The 19994-nt window shown below is 41.0% G+C and overlaps 3 protein-coding genes across 3 annotated transcripts in view; 2 read left to right on the forward strand and 1 right to left on the reverse strand.

Annotated features, from left to right (window-relative positions):
* LOC120430916 (ER degradation-enhancing alpha-mannosidase-like protein 3) lies at window positions 1-813 on the reverse strand. The gene is made up of 2 exons (XM_039596035.2): window positions 228-813; window positions 1-166 (listed from the first exon to the last, which is right to left on the reverse strand). Exons 1-2 carry the CDS (start codon window positions 359-361, stop codon window positions 16-18), a joined length of 285 nt encoding a protein of 94 aa, XP_039451969.1. The 5' UTR covers window positions 362-813; the 3' UTR covers window positions 1-15.
* A 5229-nt stretch (window positions 814-6042) lies between these two features.
* Window positions 6043-9857, forward strand: LOC120430917 (DNA repair and recombination protein RAD54-like). The gene is made up of 4 exons (XM_039596037.2): window positions 6043-6198; window positions 6583-7091; window positions 7150-7645; window positions 7814-9857. The coding sequence occupies exons 1-4, from the start codon at window positions 6196-6198 to the stop codon at window positions 9167-9169; spliced, it is 2364 nt and encodes a 787-aa protein (XP_039451971.1). The 5' UTR covers window positions 6043-6195; the 3' UTR covers window positions 9170-9857.
* Window positions 9858-13285: 3428 nt separating this feature from the next.
* The window catches only part of LOC120430915 (protein ABHD13-like), a 41324-nt gene continuing 34615 nt past the window's right edge, over window positions 13286-19994 (forward strand). Inside the window, exons 1-2 of the mRNA XM_039596034.2 lie at window positions 13286-13776; window positions 13838-14600. Of these exons, the coding sequence (XP_039451968.1) occupies window positions 13623-13776; window positions 13838-14600 (917 nt within the window). The 5' untranslated portion in view covers window positions 13286-13622. The remainder of the gene's footprint in view (window positions 13777-13837; window positions 14601-19994) is intronic.

Raw genomic sequence — 19994 nt, forward strand, 5'->3', positions numbered from 1 at the left:
TCCCAGTTTTGTGACTTACTTGCCCAGGACGTCGTCCAGATCCCCGCGGGAGGGCGTCACTCCGCGATATCTTCCGGTGCAACTCAGCGGCATCAGCTCGTCCGCCGGGTACGCCTTGTCCATGTAGGCCCGGTACGCGTGGTAGAACATTTCACGGGCTTCCTCCCTGGAAATTAGAAACAGGTCAATTTATTGAGAATTTTCGTAGATTTCCAGGCGGAACCTACTTGAGCTCGTTCCGCTCCTTGTTGGACATGTTGTGCGTTGGCACGGAAGAAATGTGTTCGGCGGCCACCGAGCTCAGGGCCATCACGGTCGCCACCACCACCAGAGCCACTCCTCGATCTTGAAGTGTCCGCATTTTAGACCGTTCTGACCTTCTCCGGAATAAAAACAGAACTTTCACTCTTCCAAAACGAACAAAAACACAAACGACCACCTCAAAACGGTTCCTCCCCACCCGAGCACAAGAGGACCCAATCAATTAGCACCACTTCCTATATTGGCCACTCTCCGGACCGATTCCCCCCCTCCGACGGAACACAAACACAAAATCCGCTATTTTCCTCCTCCGGAGTCGAAAGTCTTTGCGCCGTGGCGAACGGAAGTACACACCATCAGGACGACGACGGACCCGTCCCCGGACCAGAGTGGGCCATTCTTTTTCACCCGTGGGACAAAAGTGCAGCGCAGAAAATTGGAACAACTTTTTACGCCAGCTCAGTTTGCCTTTGCCAGCACCTATTTTTCTTTGCAATCTGCAGCTGCAGCCTTCACCAACCTTTTTTTTTCTTCCTGGGGAGCGTTCTTTTATTACGTAACGCAGTAGGGGGGGAGGGGGGGTCGGAGGCCGTGTTACGCTCCATACAAAATTTTTAAAATTTGTATGGAAATTTTGTTACGAGGGGGGGGGGAGGGGGTCTAAAAGTCCGATTTTTCGCGTTACGTAATAAAAGAACGCTCCCCTGGCACTTTGACACTGACAGAAGAAGGCGCTGACGACAACGCACTGATGATGATTGATGATGATGATGACAGATGAATATAGAGTACCTTCGCAAAAGAGTGCAGTCGACACGTTCGTTTGAGGTTAGTTTGGGTAAAAGCGGTAGGCGGACTACACAGTGTTCAGAAAAACCGTTTGTATTCAGAATGTAATTGGGTGCGCGATGGTGCTCACGCAAAATCCACATAACACAGATCTGCGTAAAAAAATTACACAGATTGTAGAACATGTTCTAGCTGTCAAAACGGTTGAGTTTTATAACACAGATCTGTGTAAAAAATTACACAGATTTTCGATCAGCTTTCGTTTCAAATTTGGGTAAAAACCAAAAAACTTAAGATGGCGACTTTCATGCAGTTCCGAGAAACTTGGTAAGTTATTTCTCGTGATTTTTCCATGAAGTATTGTTAAATTGTCTTTCTCTTTTAGATTTTTTATCATTTTGGCCATCAGTTCCAATAAGAATCAGTCCTAGATTGGATTTTCAACTTTTCAGGTAATGCATCTCATGAAAATAGCTAACCTTTATTCTAACCTCTCACGATTTTTATTCCAGATTGGTAGCTTGTCCTACTTCGTGTGCTGCATAAGCGCCAGGCTTGCCCGCTGCGAAACTATCCACAAGATTGAAGATTGTTTACGAAACCTTTTTAACAGAAGATAACTACAGATTGTCAAGGGAAACATATTGGCCAATGTTTGACAGATCCAAACGTGCTGGACACCAACCGCCCTTTACGCCCAGCAAAACTGGCATTGTTGCAAGCGCAAAACATACGTGCCTATTTATTTTTCATCGACCAATCTTTTTCCCATGACAATCAGTATACTTATAAAGATAACCGGAAGAATTTCTAAAACAAGGTCCAGTTCGATGGTTTGGCCGTGGATAATGTAGAGTCCAAGGTACCGCCTCTTAATCACCCAAATCGACGGTAACATTTCAAAAGGCATCATGTACATTTTGACACTTTCTGCACTCAAAGTAAAAAGTATCCTTTTTTCAAGTTCACCCGTCGTCACCCTTTAAAAGGGTATCGAAAATGTACTGAATTTAACATACCCTTTTGAAAGGGTGACGCCGGGTGAACTTTAAAAAAGGATAGAAAGTATCCTTTTTGAGGATTGAAAGTACCCTTTTGAGGGATACTTCTGACTTTGAGAGTGGGTTATTACATATTCTAAAAGTACTCCTAATGAGCTTCCTCTCCACCAAAAATGAGCAAAAGTTACTTCAGTAAAGTCTGTTTAATTATGATTTTAAATAAAGTAACATAAACAAAATCTCTCCCATCAGCAGTTCCTGTTTATATAGCCCTGTCAACCTGTCAAACAAAAAACTACATAAACCTCGTGACGAAAAAAAAAGCATCATGAACAAAGCGCCATGTACATTCGGCGAAGAAAAACGAATCGTAACAAAGCGCTCCCTTCAATGCCAGCAGGGTGAATTAGACGTTGGTGATTTCAAAAGGAGTTATGTTTGTTTTTCTTAAATAAAACGACGGAAATAATGTTTTATTGAATTTGGATGATCAAGTATCAATGAAAGCAAAGTTTTTCATCGTTTGTTATTATTAGAACATCTTATTTTGCTCGATTTTGCTTTTATATTAAAACGGGAATTGAAAATGGATGCTCAACATTCAAATGCGTTTTTCTCAAAACGAATGGTTTGTACATGATGCTTTTTGAAATGTTGGCGTCGTTTTTGCCTTCCTCCCCACTGAGAATTTTGGCCCGAGCCTCGAGTCGATCTGGCTCGAGATCGAGCCTGAATCGAGTGGGTCACCTCAATAGACAAATCCAGCGAAAGCTCAACGCTGCTTTTTGATGGTGAGAGATTTGACAGCTCCCATAAGGCTTTCTAGTCAGAAATTTACCAACACATTCAAAGTATGTTTACATGACAGCTGGACTTTTGTTTGCATCAGGTTTCCTATCTCTTTCTAGCAAATTTTTTGTTGTCAAGCGACTTCTAGCTGGTTTATTTAACTGACTGCCCGATATGTCAGCCAACATACTTCGCAGGTCTGTGACAGCTACAGCTCGATCATTGTTTGCATCAGGACACTGTGACGAGGAGTTCGTCATTTTCGAGTTAAATTATATTTTTTTCACTGGGCCTAGAAAGCCTTATACTAAATGTCTCGATTTTCATATTTTTTGTTAATTATCTTTTAAAATAAAATACTTAACATATGAAAACTATATATTTTTGGTGCCCAAAATTCCTGCTGAATCGAATGGTGTACTTATCTCGCTTGCAAATTTTTTGAGCAGTTTTCATTTTAATAATATTCTAGACACATTTTGTGCACCTAATCAATCAATACTTTTATCATAAATAATCATTTTATTGCTTAAAATTGAGTTTTCCTGAGCTCCCATATTCAAATACATGGAAGCTGTCATTTCTAACACCATTGGCCACCTAGCGGCCATTTCAAACTGGATTCATCTATGAGGAAAGCCCAAATTATAAAGTCAGATTTTGTGGCATACATAAATAAACAGTGAATAATCTCCTGAGCTTATTTCCTTTTTTATAAAGATTAATCAACGTACTAGGGGAGCGTTCTTTTATTACGTAACGCAAAAAAAAAAAATCGGGTTTTTAGTAGAGACCCTAAATAGGGAGACTGGTGAGGTGAGGGCCTCGTGGCCCGGTGGTTAGCGGCTTCGGCTGCCGATCCCTAAGTTGCTATAGGGCGCGAGTTCGATTCCTGCCTTATCCTCCTGGCCTTCTATCGGATGGGCAAGTAAAACGTCGGTCCATTTGCGTAAAAGAGGTTTTGACTTTACTTTATTGAAGTAACTTTTTCTCATTTTTGGTGGAGAGGTAGCTTATTAGGAGTACTTTTAGAATATGCAATAACCCAGAAAGTGTCAAAATGTACATGATGCCTTTTGAAATGTTACCGTCGAAAAGTCCAATGAACTAGCATGTTAGAAAAAAAGTTGTAAAATCTCACGCAAATATCTTTTTTTTTATTCATTCGGCGAAATGTCCATCGCGAGACGTCGCAAAGAAATCCGCTCAAAGCAACAGATTTCTGCAGTGTTCCCACTAGCCTAAGCCATCGGCTAGGCTCGGCTAGGCTAGGTTCATTTTTCTGGTTCAGGTTCACTCCACACGTCGGCAAGCATCGTCGGCTCAGGCTCAACGAGCGCCGTGAGCCATGGTTCATTTGGTTCAAACCAGGCGAGGCTAGCCAAAATGAACCATTGGCTTGAACCAGGCTTGAACCTGATCAAAGAATGTTAGGCTAAACGGCGAGCTCTGTTACACCATGATACTGTTCAACCCTAAATCACAGACAACAGACGTTTGGGCTCGATTCTTTACTTGTGTAAATCATTGCTACAGATTTTTTAGTTGTGGCAATCCGTTTGTGGCGCTGCAGTCGCTTTGCCCTGACACATTGCCCACTGTCAAAATATCGCTTTCCGCCTACTGTCATTTTTCATTTTGTTGGTTTCCAACGTTTGTAATCGTTTGTTCTGGTTCTGGTGTTTGTGATCGCTTGCACTAGAAATCCGGTGGGGGAATCTGACGCGCCGGGGAGAACATTCAAGATTCATGCCTTTGGTATGGCGACGAGGGTTCACCGGAAGTGGCGGCACTTGAAGGTGGGGTGGGTTTCGAGAGCGTTGAAGAGGTTGATGTCTTAACGTGAAGACTTCCATCATTTTCATGATTTTTCGTTCAAAGATATAAATTTTGCGTCGCTTTCAATATTTTGACTAAATTCCTTCAACAAGTTGTTAAGAATAGTGCCCTACACATGCTGATTCCTTTTGGTAACGATTATCCCATTCCTTGTAAAGTTATGAAAATCGTCATTAATCAATGATTGCCAACTAGGATATCAATGATTGTGCCACAAAAATATATAAATATTGAAACACAACTGCTTAAGATCAAAAATTCCTTCAGTGGCTTCAAGAAGGCAACAACCGGCACATGCTGATTCAGTTTGGTGCAGAAATTCGTTAAATTGAATTTAGCACAGAATATTTTATAGTGATGATCAATTTTCTTCGAAAATGATCAACGGCTTCACCTTAAAGGTGAGCGTTGAAATGATCGTGGTAGCTGGTTTGTCGGTTCCGGAGATAATCTTCGGAATGCGGTCGTTTGGGGCAAAAACGTTTACGGGGTTGGCCGTGATAATAGCTCTTGCTGACGGCGCCGATGACATCCAGACTTTACCGTGTCATACCTTGCTGTTTTTCCTTCTTCGACAATTCCGGATTGTTTCGTTTCTGGTTCGGAATCTTTTATCCTCCAAGAAACGCTTGCCCATCCTCCCGATTTCCACCGGGTCTCCTCCTCCTTTTTGCTCACCTCTGTTGGTTTTGTTTATAAACACAACCAGCAAGAATTTTACAGCCTCAAGCGCGGCCTTGGTTGCTGTGTTTAAAAAAGCAACAGATTAGACTATTTTTTTAAATATCGATAACTAAATGAAAAAAAAACTTCCATGTGCTCGTAAATCGTGTTAATTAATAATTAAAGTAGATTTACTATAGCATAAAAACATAATCTTTACCTTTTAATTTTTTTTTCGAAAAATTGAAATAATATATTTTTTAAACATTTCTGGGTGATGCATTTTCAAACACACCTTCTCAGAAAACCATTATGGCTGCTTTAGAGAGTGGCAATAGGCTAACAGATGGCGCTAGTAGATTAGCAGGATGCGGCAGCCATGTTTTACACACGATTTTCAAAATATGTTGTTCTAGCCGCTACGTCTGTTGTCTGTGCCTAAATCTACTACTGCGTAACAGTGTTACACCGTAACAGTGTTACACCGGAACACACGAGCCATGGTTCATGGTTCACTGAACCAGGATTGAACCACAAAAGGAGGCTTAAGCCGAACCAATTTTATTGGTGAATCTAGCCTAACCGGTTCATTTGGGAACTCTGGATTTCTGCATGCACTCGTGCATGTCAAAAAGATGATTGCTCTCTCCTATCTTGTCTGCACGTTTGTTTGGTTTTTGTTTACCCTTCTGTGAACGCTCTCCAATTTTTGCGCGTTTGTTTTGTTTTGTTGACAGCTCGCGTGTTTGAATTTTAAATTCGGTCGTGTTTTTTCGAGGTCGATTTTCTTCTGTGAAATTATTTAAAAATCCTTCATTACTGTTGTGTTGTAAATAGCTTTAACTACGTAGAAATGGTAAAAACATCGAATCTTCATTGTCTTTTAATTGGGTACTAAAGCCCTATGTCATTTTTTATGTACAACGGTAAAAAACACGATTAAAAACAATTTCTGATCACTTTTTTTCATTTTAATGCAAAATTTTTTTTTGACAAGACAGCATTTTTTCGGTGGATCAACTATGGTCCCCTTGGAACGAGCTGTCAAGTAGGAGCTTTTCTGTCAAGAAGGACCGCGAGGTTAATTTTTCAAAATTGATTTAAAAATTCATTTTAAACTCTTTGTGGTCATACAAAGGGTCATTGTACTCAGAAAAATAAGCTTTATCGCTGTAAACAATAATATCAGCAATCTAAGCTTCATTTTAGGACCCAATTTAATCTCGAGTTTTCCCCGCAGCGTAAAAGCCTCGCCCCGAGCCAATGTTCCCCGGCAAACGGTGCCTTCAAGAGTCCGTTCCTTAACGCTCCAAAGCGGCCCCGGGAATGTCGCGAACGGAACAGCAAGCTCAAGGACACCGGCGGCGGTGGTCCTTCCCCACCGAAGCTGTCCGCGTCCGAGTACGAAATGATGATCACGAAGATCCTGACGCGCCCGTTCAAGATCCCCATCGAGAACTACATCCCGGAACACACGACCCGGTGCCTGGGGATGAAGCGGCCACCGGCACGGCGCTCCCTGCACGATCCGTACGCGTGCAACGCGCTGGTGCTGTTCACGCCGCAGGAACTGTCCGAGCACGACAAGCTCAAGGCGGACCAGGGCAAGGCCCAGGTTCACGTCGTGGTCGATCCGCTGCTGGGGAACATTCTGCGGCCACATCAGCGCGAGGGCGTGCGGTTCATGTACGAGTGCGTCACCGGCAAGCGGGGCGACTTCCAGGGCTGCATCATGGCCGATGAAATGGGGTGAGGAATTGAACTTTGAACTGATTTCTTCCAATCAAGCTTCTCTTTTGTCCCACAGACTTGGAAAGACGCTGCAATGCATCACGCTGCTGTGGACGTTGCTGCGGCAGAGCCCGGACTGCAAGCCGGAAATCAACAAGGCGGTGATCGTTTGTCCGAGTTCGCTGGTTAAGAATTGGTACAAAGAGTTTGGGAAGTGGCTCGGATGTCGCGTAAATTGTCTCTCGATCGATGGAGGTTCGAAGGAGCAAACGACGAAGCAGCTGGAGCAGTTTATGGCCAATCAGAGTGCGCGCCAGGGAACGCCGGTGCTGATCATCAGCTACGAGACGTTCCGGCTGTACGCGGGCATTCTGAACAACTCGGAGGTGGGAGCGGTGTTGTGCGACGAGGGTCATCGGCTGAAGAACTGCGAGAATCTCACCTATCAGGCGTTGATGGGACTGAAGACGAAGCGGCGGGTGCTGCTGTCGGGGACGCCGATTCAGAACGATTTGACCGAGTACTACAGCCTGCTGCACTTTGTCAACCCCGGGATGTTGGGCTCATCGAATGTGAGTAATAGTTCAATTTAACTTAATTCAATAGATGTTGAAAGTCAAAGTGTCGGTTTACGATAGCTGCCGGGAACTTCGATATCTGAAGGCTTAAAACATTTCAAAAGCCAAACATAATTTAACAAGCAAAATCTCAAAGTTAATCAAGTCCCCTTCCTTCCGCAGGAATTCCGCCGCCAGTTCGAGAATCCCATCCTCCGCGGCCAGGACGCCAACTCGACGGAATCGGAGCGAGAAAAGGCCACCGAACGACTTCAGGAGCTGTCCGCGCTCGTAAATCGCTGTATGATCCGACGAACGAGCTCGCTACTCACCAAATACCTGCCGATCAAGTTCGAGATGGTCGTCTGCGTGAAAATGACCGACGTCCAGACGGAACTGTACAAGAGCTTCCTCCAGTCGGACTCGATCCGACGCTCGGTGCTGGAAAAGTCCGAGGTGAAGGCCAGTTTGACGGCACTGTCGAACATTACGGCGCTGAAGAAGCTGTGCAACCATCCGGATTTGGTGTACGAAAAGATTAAGGAGCGCGCGGAAGGGTTCGAGGAGGCATACAAGATCCTGCCGGCGAATTACAGCGCGAAGGAGGTGCGGCCGGAATTTGGCGGGAAGTTGATGGTGCTGGATTGTATGCTGGCGAGCATCAAGATGAACACGAACGACAAGATTGTGCTGGTGTCGAACTACACGCAGACGTTGGATCTGTTTGAGAAGTTGTGCCGGAAGCGGGGTTACGGGTACGTCCGGTTGGACGGAACGATGACGATCAAGAAGCGCGGGAAGGTCGTGGACGAGTTCAACAAGCCGGACTCGAAGGAGTTTATCTTTATGCTGAGCTCGAAGGCCGGAGGTTGCGGGTTGAATCTGATCGGGGCGAACCGGTTGGTGATGTTCGATCCGGACTGGAATCCGGCCAACGACGAGCAAGCGATGGCGCGGGTTTGGCGCGATGGCCAGAAGAAGCCGTGCTTCATCTATCGGCTGCTGGCGACCGGCTCGATCGAGGAGAAGATCTTCCAGCGGCAAACGCACAAGAAGGCACTCTCGAACACGGTCGTGGACAACGACGAAGACGGCCAGCGGCACTTTACCCAGGACGACCTGAAGGATCTGTTCCGGCTGGACGAAGCGACCATCTCGGACACGCACTCGATCTTCAAGTGCAAACGGTGCGTCAACGCGATCCAGGTCAAGCTGCCCCCGGAGGACAGTGACTGCACCTCGGATCTTGCCCACTGGTATCACTGCGCCAACAACAAGGGCATCCCGGACGACATCCTGTCCAAGTCGTGGGACATTACCAAGTGCGTGTCGTTTGTGTTTCATCACCGGTCGAACAGCGCCGTCGTCGAGCAGCAAATTGCCGAGCAGAAGCGGCTGGATGCGGCGAAGGGTGGGAAGAAGAAGGAGGAGGAGGACGAGGAGGAAGACGTCGTAGAAGCGAGCGATGAGGACAAGGAGAACGACGACGATGATGGGTCCGAGCCGGATGACGGAAAAGACGAGGATTTCGTACTGTAAGAGAGAGAGAGGGAGAGTTGTTATTTGTTGGCGTTTGGCGAAATAAACATTTATTAAACAATAATTAAATGTCAGTCTCTTCAGTGCTGACTCCGATACATTCCAGCAGCAAGAGACGAAATCTACCGAAGCGTCCGTAATATCACACCCACTAAGGGTCAAATATTTCAGGTTTGGATTCTGGCTTATAACGGACACAATTTCGTCGGTGATGCAACCCATTCGCTCGAAAACAATAATTGTCTGCAGCTGGTGACATTGAAGGATGAACTGGACGAGTCAATGGCTCGGGAATTCTTCGTACTCATGAAATTCTTTTAAATTCAAATTTTACTGCCGTTCAGGAATGCTCACGTACTTGGTTCGTAGTTTACTCGTTCTAGTGATTTCGAATTTTTCAATGAATTTTTTTTTAGTTTTAAATTAGGATTAGTTGTTAAAATGTTTTTTTTTCTTTTTTACTCAAATGTATTCGATTCAATGCAATATTTAATGTAAAACAATTTGAAGTAAATAAAATAAATGTGATCAGTTAATAATAAAACGAAAAATACAACAAAGATGAAGAGCATTAGGCCATACCACTTAGCATGTAATAGAAATGTAATTATTTTAAGAAAGTTATATTATAAAGACATATTTAATAAAAACAAAATGTTGACGTCCAACGAGGGGACGTCCAACCAGGGATGCCAGATACACAGATTTGTCTGTGTTTCACAGACTTTTGAGCTTGTGTCAGACATTTTTTGAGGCGCACAGACTTTTAAAAAACTTCATTAAATTAAATTTTGTAATCTTTTTTGTCGAAATTTATTTTGTTAGACTTCGAATGCTTAAAAACGCGATTTCTGATGTATTTCAATGAATGTGAATTGATATATTTGAATTTTAGACAAATGCACAGACATACACAGACTTTTTTACAGACATTTTTAAAAACCAAGTGGCATCCCTGCGTCCAACCCACACTGAAAGAAATCAACATAGTAAAATCAAATGCTTTTTCACGTGAGCTACTCCAAAAAGCAACACGATAATTTCACATGCTTTTCCCTTGACTCTCACATGCTTTTAATGTGAGATGAATGTGGAAATCACTCAGCACCAGCTGATCGCTGGCCAAAAACAAATTCATTCTCATTTCGCATGGTGTTCACGTGAGATGCAAATGAATTGCACATCGATTCGCCCCAATCGACTTATCCTTTGATTTTGAAGTGAAAGTCACGTGAGATTCAAATGAATTGAATTTGATTTGCCTCAATCGACATTTCCTTTGGTTTTGAAGTGAGAAGTCACGTTAGAATCATATGTTTATGTTTAGCCAGTGATTTCATAAAGTAAGATGGCGAGAAAGCAAATGCTCATTGTTTGAGCTCTAATTTAAAAAATGGAAAAGAAAATGGAAAAATTATGGTAGGTACTAATTTACTTTTATTTATGGAAACGGTAATCAATAAAATACATATTTCATCACTTTTCCAGGGAATAGAGTTCCGGAATTAAATTTCTTAGGAAAAATACGGCCAGCCGAGGAAAAAAGGCGTTCTGGGACAAGTTCTGGGAGCAGTTGCCGCCAGTGCTGATTCCCGCGATGGCCACAAAGTACACAACCATCCTGGCGTGGTCGGAAGGAGCTGCTACTCCTATGCGGATTGATGCTTTTTAACATTTACAAAAAATGGCCAAGATCCGCACCATCGTCATCGTCTTTAAAAATGGAAGAAAACAAAGAAGACCAGTGACGTGATTTTTTTTTGTTTTATTATATGACATTATTGAGCTAAAGGGTGTAAAAATATAAATTTAAAAAAGCAATAAATATATTTTATTACGACCAAAAAATCACATGAAATCGAATGTAATTTCATTTAACAATCACAAGAACATCATTTCAATTTCAAGTGTGTCGCCACGTTAAGTTCACGTGTTTTTCTATTGAATTTACCGCGTCGCGCGATGAGAATTTTCGAAGTGATTTGCACATGACATTCACATGCCATGTCGTATGGGGCAGATTCACGTGTGAAACATGTGATATTGCTGTGCGCCTTTCTTTCAGTGCAGTCACGAAATATTCTAGCAGAGCTGTTTCTGTCAGAATCCTGCTAGAACGGTGGAACAAACCTGCTAGAATGCTGTAAGAATATCCAGCTCTGTAAGAAACCTGCTAGAATCCTGCTAGAACGTCGCGACTGGGAAGCATCTAGCCATTTTTCACATTTTCCGACTCAGTTTTCTCTGAGCACTGAAATATTTTGTTCTGTCATATTTTTTCAAACAACCATCAGATGAAGTTAATTTTTATGAAAATGAGTGATTCACTCACAGATTACGACATTTATGGGGATTGAAGCGGCGGGCGAAGCAGCAATGGATGGCCTGCTTCCGGAAACCCGAAGGCGCTTCTTCCGAAGGAAGCATGGCCTGAGCAGTACATTGGGCACTTTTTCCGACGTACCTACTCTTGCTTCGCTACTTGCAGATTTCTATACAAACAACTTTTTTTTATGTTTTTAGTGATTATTGCTTGCGTGTTTCCTCTAAAACTGATTTCCATTTGATATCCGATGAAAATGATTTTTAGAATCAAATACTAAATCAACTAATTTCCCATATCCAGGTTTTTAAGCGAAGATGGCGTTCGAATGGTGAACGTCCGAAATGTCAAAATCGCGCAGTAGCATCAACATTAGAAAAAAATGTGGATGTTTTTCGTAATGTTGGTATCACTGCGTGATTTTGACATTTCGGGCGTTCATCATTCTAACGCCCTTTTCGTTTAAAAATCTGGATACATAGTAAATACTATTTGCTATTTAAAACGTTTGTTTTGACAGTGTGGGTAAGCGCCGTTTAAAAAGTGACAGTTCGTCACTTTTTAGTTTGAATTTGAACAACCAACGGGGTACAAACTAAAAAAGCGTCAAACGAAAAAGTGACCAACCACCGGGAGTTGAGTGTACCTCCGTTTGACTATTGGGTTCTAAAATAAAGCTTACATTGCTGATATTATAGATTACAGTGATAGAGCTTATTTTTCTGAGTACAATGACCCTTTAAACGACCGCAAAGGATTCAAAATGGATTTTTAATTCAATTTTGAAAAATTTACTTCACGACCCTTCTTGACAGAAAAGGTCCTGCTTGACAGTTCGTTTCAAGGGGACCATAGTTGATCCATCGAAAAAATGTTGTATTGTTAATGTTTTTTTTTGCGTTAAAATAAAAGAAAAAGTGATCAGAAATGGTTTTTAATCTTGTTTTTTTTTTACCGTTGTACATAAAAATTTACATAGGGTTTTAGTCAAGGGGTTGGAAACTCTTAAGGCTAGTATGCAGATCGGAAGGAAAGGGGTCAAGAAACAGCTTTACGAACAGCAGAACTAAGGAAAGGGAGCGATTTCTTGGGGCTTTTCTTCACCCTCTCTGACTTACTTGCGCTGCCGCTGTTGCCCATTTGATTTTTTTCTTGACCGGTTCCTTCCGAAGTGGGTATACCGCTTTAGAGCTATAATTATTTTGTTAACCAGTATATCAAAATATATGTTGGTACACTCAACCCCCGGTGGTTGGTCACTTTTTCGTTTGACACTTTTTTAGTTTGTACCCCGTTGGTTGGTCAAAGTCAAACTAAAAAGTGACGAACTGTCACTTTTTACACGGGACTCACACATACTATCAAACAAAACGTTTGGTAGTAAGTGTGAGCTCTGTGTAAAGAGGGTGTCAAACTAAAAAGTGACCCCGTTCGTTTGACAACAGTTGGTGTCAAACCATCGGGGTTTCAGTGTATACTTATTATTTTCTTTACATATCGCCAGTATACTAACCAATATACTGAGAGTATCTTAATATACTAACAGATTATTTCTTTTCGGTTAGTATACTAACAAGTATACTGGAATATCTTTAGTATACTCAATATTCTTAAGTAATATTAGAGTTTCCAGCCCCTTGGTTTTAGTACCCAATTCTCGTGCTTCGATTGGTACTTTTGGTTTGATTATTATAATAATCTCCAGGTTCTCTAGTACATAGTCCTACGTCAAATCAAATTGAATACTCGGTGAACGTACCCCATCTGGCTGTCAAAATTACTGACGTCATCGCAAATCAGAAAATCAAAACAAACACACAAGGCAAGCAAAAGCAGTGATGCAGTCGTGTTGTAAATTTTGAAGAAAAAGTTCAAAATTCTGTGATTTTGTTTAATCATTCTTGATTATGTCCAAAGATTAGTGTTAGTTGCGTGTTTTAGTGTTACTTCCGAATGGCAATACAAGTGTTACGGTCCAAATTCGTTCCAACCCGCCAAACCAATCGATTCGCAGCGTTCGGCTTTGTTTTGATTTGATTCCGTAAAAAAAATAATCCCCAAGTTTCCCTGACTTGAGCCATATTTGGATTAGCTGTGGGATTGAGTCGGTGAATCACACAATCCGACGAGATGCCATTTCGGGACTGGAAAATCGTTCGGGTTTTGGCCGGAATCGCGATGCGAATCTGGGCCGCGTCCGGAGCTGCCCTGCTGGCCGCCTTCGTCATGTACATCGTGTACGGCGGCTTCTTTGCCTTTCTGCTGCTTCTGTTTGCCGTTTCCGGTAAGCTTCGCGGGTGCTTTGAATCTCTTTGTCCTGTATAAAACGATTCTGTTTCTTTTAGGAATTTTGTACCACGCGCAGGACAATCTGCTGTACCATCCGGATTTGCCGGCCAACTCGCGGATATTCGTGCCGGTTCCGTCGATGCACGGGCTGCCGTACGAAACGCTGCACCTGAAGACCCGCGAGGGCGTCTCGCTGCACGCTTTCTGGATTCGCCATCCGGGTGACAAGGGTCGGTACGTTCCGACGATCGTGTATTTTCACGGCAACGCCGGAAACATGGGCCATCGGTTGCAGAATGCCGGCGGGTTCTTCCACACGCTTCAGTGCAACGTGCTGATGGTGGAGTACCGTGGGTACGGCCTGTCCGACGGAGCGCCCAGCGAGCGGGGCTTCTTCCTGGACGCGAAAACCATTCTCGATCATCTGTTCAGCCGGCACGACCTGGACCACAGCCAAATCGTGGTGTTTGGTCGTTCGCTGGGTGGTGCCGTGGCCATCGATCTCGCCGCGGACGCCGTGTACGGTTCCAAGCTGATGGGCCTAATCGTGGAGAACACTTTCACGAGCATTCCGGACATGGCCGTGGAGTTGATTCATCCGTGCGTCCAGTATCTGCCGCTGTGCTGCTACCGGAACAAATTTCTGTCCGTGCACAAGATCCAGTTTGTGTCGGCACCGACGCTGTTCGTTTCCGGCCTGGCCGACACCCTAGTGCCTCCGAAGATGATGACGATGCTGCACACGCGCTGCGGAAGTACCCGGAAGAACATGCTGCAGATTGTGGGCGGATCGCACAACGACACGTGGGCCATCAGCGGGTGAGTGGGATTGATGGAAATTTGTTCAATGATTTACGTCTGTTTGTCTGTGATTTTTGAGTGGTTTTGACAACTGAAGAGCAATATCATAAAAAAGCTCTATCATAAAATCAAATTCATTATGCCGCGACATAGACGGAGCGTTGAATAACATAGTTAGATGCACTCTAGGTACTTGACTTTCCCGTCGTCGGTGTTAGGGAAGCGTCAATTCTCTGCATTTTGAAAACATTCGATAGGTTATAAAAGAGGTTTGGATTGTCACACAATTCACACACTTTGAACGCCTAGAACCGTGTAGGAACAGAGACTACCAGTCCAGTGGTTCTCAACCTTACTTCCATTTCCCCTTGGCTGGTCGATTACTGGTTGACTGGTCTCCTCTACCGGATGTTGTTCTGGACGACCAGCGGACGTTGCAGGTTTCGCACGGGCAGAGGCGATTACAGAAAAAATAAGGATCTCTTGTTTTGTATTCGGTATCCAGCAAAACCTCACCGAAATTCTCAATGTTCAAATTAAAAAGGAAATTCTAAAACATTAAAATTAAAAGCGATATTTTCAAAGCGATGTTTTCGTTTTTCTAACTGAAAAAAAAACTTTGAAAGCAAAAAAACATGGATAATTGAAACAATAAATAAAAACGATGTAAACGATAAGAATCTAGGAAAGTTCTAAAATCTTGATAGAACTCAATGTATCCTGTTAAATAAACTTACGAAATCACGAAAAAATGAAGCCTACTTTTAGGCGATTTAAGGAGCACACGGGAAACAAATTGATTGTAGCCGGATGAATGTCTTATGTCACAAAAGTTTTTGCATAAACATTGGACAGATATGCACAAATGGACAGGGCAAAAGAAACCGAAAAGCTACGATATCTATCTCGAGCCACAAAATATATGCGCCAGTATTCGAAGCTCAACTTGACAACTTGTCGACTTGGCGACGAAGTGTCGAAAATCGATGCAGTGTGTTTTTTTTTGCGATTTTCCGTTGAAAAATCATGCTGAATTGTAGGGGAAATATACCCTTTCTAATCAAACACCTATCTTCGCCATATGGAGAGTTTGATGCTCGATTAAAGTTCCAAAAATACTATTTGGGCTATAAACTTGCCAGCAACAGCACCGCCTCGAGTAAGCACGCAAATTTATGCAACATACTGGCCAAAAAGATCAAATTTAATGCACTTTTGATCATAATTTCTATTTTGCGAGAACATTTCTCATCATTTTGGTGGCACACACATCCACACGCAAGATCAGAGGTTTACTGCTAAACGAAAGTCGCCATCAACATCTTTTCTCTTGCGCTAACGACTTCAAAGCGCTTAAGATATAAAATTGCTTCCAACTACCGGCAACATGTTCTTTTGACCATTAGTTAGTCACTCACTTGAAAAATAATCCCGAAAAATGTAAATAATTAGCAAGCACCATCAAAAAAACAAACGCGCTGAGTCTTCTGACGTTTGAATTTTTGAATACCCATTCCAATCGAAGGCTGAAGAAAACCGAGCGAGAAGCGAAGGCAAATAAAGAACAAAGGGTGGCCACCAACACCACCAACATGCTGGTGCAGCGCCTGTTGGAGTGAGCAAGTGCTGCCAGGAAACTTTCGCTATAAATGCTACTTTTTGTGAGTGTTCGCTTAAAATTTCATCAATTTTGGCAGCACTAAGCAGAGCCAAAAGAGCGCTGGAAGAGAAAAAGAACTAAGCTGAAAATAGAAAAATGGGCGTGGCCCAATGCACTCGACTGATTAGAATGCATTTTTGATTTTTTTTTTAATGATTGTAAAAGGAATAGCATAATTTTTAATAAAAGTGAAAATAAACAGAATTGTTCACAGAAAGTTGCTCTACTCGTTGGTGTACTTGGTTTTTGTGAATTTCAAGGAACAATCCAGATTATCCAGCATCATTCAAACACGACCTAATATTTACGAAGATGAAAATGGCGTCCAGCCATAAAGTAAAACCTATACCTTTCTTTAGTAAGAAAGGCAAAAAGTAAATCGTTCTAAAAATTGATGGGCATTACCGATAGATGTCAAATTTGTTTCAGATGCTCAGTCATGGTCTGTACTATGAATGTAGAAAGAAATTTCGGTTAAAATTAGAAACGAAAAATGTTGGCGAAGGTCACCAGGTTTGGGCTTTTTTCCCTTTTTTAGGGATTTTTTTTTCTTATGACAGGTTAATCAAATGGCTCTAACTCCAGAACCAAATTATGAATCTTGATGAAAATTTGGGAGGATTTAAGTACGTAAAATGAAATTTTAGAGATAAATAAAAGATATGAAAATGAAAAATTTTGACCATATTTTCAAACTGTGTAATTCGTTGAAAAGTCTTGACACATCCAAAAACAGATTGATATTTCTAAATTCGACCTCAAAAAGGTTCGGGTTCAGCACACCAGCTTTCAAATGCATTTGGAATAATCAAAAATGAAAATAGGGGAGCCGAGGACTTCGCGACACAAAATTTTACCACACACGGACATCACTCGAACTCCATGGATTTTTCTCTCTCAAAATTCGAGGATTGGAGATAGACGAGTTCTGTCAAGGTGAATCGATAGAGCGTCAAAAATCGAAGCTGTATGATTTTTTTTAGCGATTTTTCCGATGAAAATTCATGCTGAATTGTAATATTTACGAAGATGGAAATGATGTCCAGCCATATAGTAAATCCTATACCTTTCTTTAGTAAGAAAGGCAAAAACACACAAAAATATGTTGATTCCGTTAAAATCGAAAATTAATAAAACCGACTTACAGTTGAGCATAAACCCAACCAATTACACTTTTCTGAAGTGATTTGTATTCTCAATGGGCCCAAAAAATAATTTCAGATAGAATTCATCAAACTATAATTTAATATCAAAAACATTGCAGTTTTTGGAAAAGAGGGTGTGCAATTTTATCAGAATATCTCCCAAATTTCTAATAAAACCTTTACATCTTTTTTCCCTTATTTCCAATCACTTTGCTTGCTTCAGGAATAATGTCCCTGCATTTTTTCCCTTAAGAAATGATATGATCTGAACCATTCGTTAAGTCCATGAGCAACTCTCTACAAAATCGGCCGATTTCGACCATTTTTATTTTTTGTATTTTTTTATTTGACTTAAACTTTGTGGGGGCCTTCCCTATGACCAAATAAGCTATTTTGCGTCGTTGGTTCACCCATACAAGTCTCCATGCCATTTTGGCTGTCCATACAAAAATGGTGTGTAAATATTCAAACAGCTGTAACTTTTGAGTGAATTTTCTGATCAATTTGGTGTCTTCGGCAAAGTTGTAGGTATTGTTGAGGACTTTTGAGAAAAAATAGGTACACGGAAAAAAAATTTTGCCGATTTTTTTATCAACTTTTTTTTTCACTAAAACTCAATTTCCCAAAATAAGTATTTTTTGATTTTCGAGATTTTTTGATATGTTTTAGGGGACAAAAATCCGCAACTTTTGAGCCATAGAGAAACATGGTCAAAAAATCTGCCGCCGAGTTATGATTTTTTGAAACAAACAGTGATTTTTAGAAAAAAATCGAAGTTTCATGCAAAAACAAGTTTGAAATTATTTTTTAATGCAAAATTGAATTTGCAATCGAAAAGTATTTTACAGATTTTTTTGATAAATAGCTCCGTTTTCAAGATATAGCCACCGAAAGTTTGATTTTAGCGAAATATTTGCAGTTTTTCAATTTTTAAAAATAGTGACCATGAGTGACCATTTCTAAAAATATTTTTTTTTTAGAAGTTCAGAAAATTTGCTATAAAATTGTCTAAGAGACATTGAAGATTGGACCTCGGGTTGCTGAGATAGAGCCGCTTTAAAAAAAGAAACACGAAAATTGAAGTTTTCTTAATCTCACCAAAATAACCCACCATTTTCTAATGACAATATCTCAGCAACCAATGGACCGATTATCAATGTTAATACATGAAACATTCGTGAAATTTTCCGATCTTTTCGAAAAAAATATTTTGAAAATTTTTAAATTAAGACTAACATTTTAAAATGGTCAAACATTGAATATTACGCTCATTTAAAATGCTAGTCTTGATTTAATTTTTTTCAAAATATTTTTTTCGAAGAGATTGGAAAATTTCACGAATGTTTCATATTTTAACATTGAAAATCGGACCATTAGCTGTTAGATTAGTTGTCGTCATTAGAAAATGGTGGAATGTTTTGTTGAGACTTAGAAAACTTCAATTTTCGTGTTTCTTTTTCTTAAAGCGGTTCTATCTCAGCAACCCGAGGTCCAATCTTCAATGTCTCTTAGACAATTTTATAGCAAATTTTCTGAACATTTCTAAAAAAATATTTTTAGAAACGGTCACTCATGGTCACTATTTTTAAAAATTGAAAAACTGCAAATATTTCACTAAAATGGATCTTTCGGTGGCTATATCTTGAAAACGGAACCCTTTGTCAAAAAGTACTTTTCGATTGCAAATTCAATTTTGCATTAAAAGTAATGTCAAATTTGTTTTTGTTTAAAATTTAGATTTTTTCCACAGATCACTATTTTTCAAAAATTCATAACTCGGCGGCAGATTTTTTGACCATGTTTCTGTATGGCTCAAAAGTTGCGGATTCTAAATTGAATTAGGTGAAATTCCATTCCATAGGAAAAAAGTTCAAAAGGGATTCATGCACAAACCACTTGGACACTTTTTTTGAAATCTCAACGCCCCCTCCCCTCACAAAACGGGCTTTTATGGCCTAAAATGTTGCTAAGGTAACAGCCATCACAACCTTTGACACTTATTTGATTTATTCTCTGACATTTTTGAATTTGATAATTCGTAAATTGATTGAAAATTGATAGAAAAATGGCTTTGTTTACAACTGGCTCATAGAACTTTTTAGAATCTAACCCGAGATTTTGAGGTTTTTAACGATTTGAAGTTTGGGACACATAAAAAAAATAGACGCAAAACTAGAAAACTATAGGGGAGTGTGGGGTGATTTGGACACCCTAAGGAAATTGCTCTGCCACGGGCTGTATGGATATTTTAAAGGAATGTGGATGACACCAGAGGATAATAGAGACCATATTTTATGGAAAAATGTCATTTATTTTGATAAATTTTGATGAAAAACCCATTTTTATCGCAAAAATTTAAAGGTGTCCAAATTACCCCCACATTTTTGTGTGGGGGTAATATGAACAAACCTATGGGGTAATTTGGACATGCCTTGTGGGGTAATATGTACACCTTTTTTTGGGTAATTTGGACACACGTTGAAGAATAAGTTTAACATTTGATTTTTGAGCATGTTTTATATCGTTCAACCTTGTAATTGCTTTTTATTTTTAAGTTTTTTTTTGTTCACAATATTTCATAAAAGGTTTAAATAATGATGTTGTGAT

This window comes from Culex pipiens, chromosome 2, assembly GCF_016801865.2.
Source record: "Culex pipiens pallens isolate TS chromosome 2, TS_CPP_V2, whole genome shotgun sequence".
NCBI lineage: Eukaryota > Metazoa > Arthropoda > Insecta > Diptera > Culicidae > Culex > Culex pipiens.

What these genes read in the sequence shown, in the direction of transcription:
- LOC120430917 (XM_039596037.2), top strand. An exon ending in ATCATGGCCGATGAAATGGG is followed by an intron (nt 7,092 to 7,149) that starts GTGAGGAATTGA and finishes TTTGTCCCACAG; the next exon opens with ACTTGGAAAGACGCTGCAAT. An exon ending in GGATGTTGGGCTCATCGAAT is followed by an intron (nt 7,646 to 7,813) that starts GTGAGTAATAGT and finishes TTCCTTCCGCAG; the next exon opens with GAATTCCGCCGCCAGTTCGA.
- LOC120430916 (XM_039596035.2), bottom strand. Translation starts at nt 361, where the DNA reads ATGCGGACACTTCAAGATCGAGGAGTGGCTCTGGTGGTGGTGGCGACC. An exon ending in AAGGAGCGGAACGAGCTCAA is followed by an intron (nt 167 to 227) that starts GTAGGTTCCGCC and finishes TCTAATTTCCAG; the next exon opens with GGAGGAAGCCCGTGAAATGT.